At 53.0% G+C, this 2,500-nt stretch overlaps 1 protein-coding gene across 1 annotated transcript in view; it reads right to left on the minus strand.

Annotated features, from left to right (window-relative positions):
• The window catches only part of patj (PATJ crumbs cell polarity complex component), a 76,058-nt gene that overhangs the window by 12,081 nt on the left and 61,477 nt on the right, over positions 1 to 2,500 (minus strand). The window contains 3 exon segments of the mRNA XM_077024805.1: positions 1,427 to 1,533; positions 1,862 to 1,976; positions 2,232 to 2,297. Of these exon segments, the coding sequence (XP_076880920.1) occupies positions 1,427 to 1,533; positions 1,862 to 1,976; positions 2,232 to 2,297 (288 nt within the window).

Here is a 2,500-nt window from a genome sequence, read left to right on the forward strand (position 1 = left end):
GTGGGAGGCGGGCCCTAGACTGTTGGGGTTCTGTTGGATGATGTAGTGGGAGGCGGGCTCTAGACTGTTGGGGTTCTGTTGGATGATGTAGTGGGAGGCGGGCTCTAGACTGTTGGGGTTCTGTTGGATGATGTAGTGGGAGGCGGGCTCTAGACTGTTGGGGTTCTGTTGGATGATGTAGTGGGAGGCGGGCCCTAGACTGTTGGGGTTCTGTTGGATGATGTAGTGGGAGGCGGGCTCTAGACTGTTGGGGTTCTGTTGGATGATGTAGTGGGAGGCGGGCTCTAGACTGTTGGGGTTCTGTTGGATGATGTAGTGGGAGGCGGGCTCTAGACTGTTGGGGTTCTGTTGGATGATGTAGTGGGAGGCGGGCTCTAGACTGTTGGGGTTCTGTTGGATGATGTAGTGGGAGGCGGGCCCTAGACTGTTGGGGTTCTGTTGGATGATGTAGTGGGAGGCGGCCTCTAGACTGTTGGGGTTCTGTTGGATGATGTAGTGGGAGGCGGGCCCTAGACTGTTGGGGTTCTATTGGATGATGTAGTGGGAGGCGGGCCCTAGACTGTTGGGGTTCTATTGGATGATGTAGTGGGAGGCGGGCTCTAGACTGTTGGGGTTCTGTTGGATGATGTAGTGGGAGGCGGGCCCTAGACTGTTGGGGTTCTATTGGATGATGTAGTGGGAGGCGGGCCCTAGACTGTTGGGGTTCTATTGGATGATGTAATGGGAGGCGGGCCCTAGACTGTTGGGGTTCTATTGGATGATGTAGTGGGAGGCGGGCCCTAGACTGTTGGGGTTCTATTGGATGATGTAGTGGGAGGCGGGCCCTAGACTGTTGGGGTTCTATTGGATGATGTAGTGGGAGGCGGGCCCTAGACTGTTGGGGTTCGGTTGGATGATGTAGTGGGAGGCGGGCTCTAGACTGTTGGGGTTCTGTTGGATGATGTAGTGGGAGGCGGGCTCTAGACTGTTGGGGTTCTGTTGGATGATGTAGTGGGAGGCGGGCCCTAGACTGTTGGGGTTCTGTTGGATGATGTAGTGGGAGGCGGGCTCTAGACTGTTGGGGTTCTGTTGGATGATGTAGTGGGAGGCGGGCCCTAGACTGTTGGGGTTCTGTTGGATGATGTAGTGGGAGGCGGGCTCTAGACTGTTGGGGTTCTGTTGGATGATGTAGTGGGAGGCGGGCTCTAGACTGTTGGGGTTCTATTGGATGATGTAGTGGGAGGCGGGCTCTAGACTGTTGGGGTTCTGTTGGATGATGTAGTGGGAGGCGGGCCCTAGACTGTTCTGTCAGAAACTGCAGCTCACAGCAGAAGGGTCCACGTTAAGGAATGTGCACAAACACCCATGGTTCATCTTCTGACCAGCAGTTCTCATCACGCAGACAGGCTTCCATAGGAACCTCGAGAAAGACGCCGGCACTGCGTACCAGCTGCGTATCTTTGCCGCCGACGATGCTGAGGCCCAATCCCGAGCGGCCTTTCGAGATCTCTATGAGCGTCTCCTGCCCAGGAACGATGGAGCAGGTAGCAGGGTCTGCAAAAGACACAAAGACAATGGATGACAAAGAGGGTGTGAGTGAGTGAAATAGAGCAGCAGCTCCTGACGCACGTTCCCTTTAAAACAACAACAACAACAAGCGTTTAAAGTCAAAGCGCGTACTAAAGTAGACCCCCCCAGACCACTGGCTCCCAGGATAAAGACGTAATACCTGTAGGCTCACTTAAAAGAAAGAAAAAGAAAAAGAAAATAAACGGACAACCCTAATTGTAAAAAAAGGAAGCACAGCAACTCCGTACCACTGATGTATTTATGTGTCGTGTGTCAGTTCTGACACGTCTGTATGCGTCATGTCTGTATGTACCTTTGTTAGGGAATTCAAAGTCAGGGCCGGTGCAGGCGGGAGACGCTGTGAGGAAGGCCACGCCACCGTCCGCTGGGACCGCAGGAAGCTTGACGGAGCTCCTGAGACTTGCGGTCTACACACAGGCACACACACTTCTTTGGCTATGCTAAAATTGTCCGACCCCAATATCCCATTTGAATTTACTATCCTAATATCTTATTTGAGCATTCACCTCCTCACTTTGAACACCAAAGACAACCTCACGTTACTTACTTTCAAAGCACTGCTTTTAATCCACCCCCCCCCTCTCTCACACACACACACACACACACACACACACACACACACACACACACACACACACACACACACACACACACACACACACCTTTTCCAAAGCCGGTATGGGCAGTTCCTCCCTCTCAGTCTCTCCTCCTCCTTCTGATTTCAGTTTCTGAATAGAATTGCAAACATGGACTTTCTCAGATGCGATTATACACAGAATGAGACGTCAAGTACCCTTCGCCAAAGCATCAGCACCTCAGAGAGGGTCCGGCCCACCGGAGCCCCAGATCAAACCCTAGCGCTTTGGTCAAACTCGAGGAGAACAAGATTCACCAACTCCTGGAGGAGGCACAGTGTAATGGAGCGGTCACC

This window comes from Brachyhypopomus gauderio, chromosome 12, assembly GCF_052324685.1.
Source record: "Brachyhypopomus gauderio isolate BG-103 chromosome 12, BGAUD_0.2, whole genome shotgun sequence".
In the NCBI taxonomy this organism is placed as follows: Eukaryota; Metazoa; Chordata; class Actinopteri; order Gymnotiformes; family Hypopomidae; genus Brachyhypopomus; species Brachyhypopomus gauderio.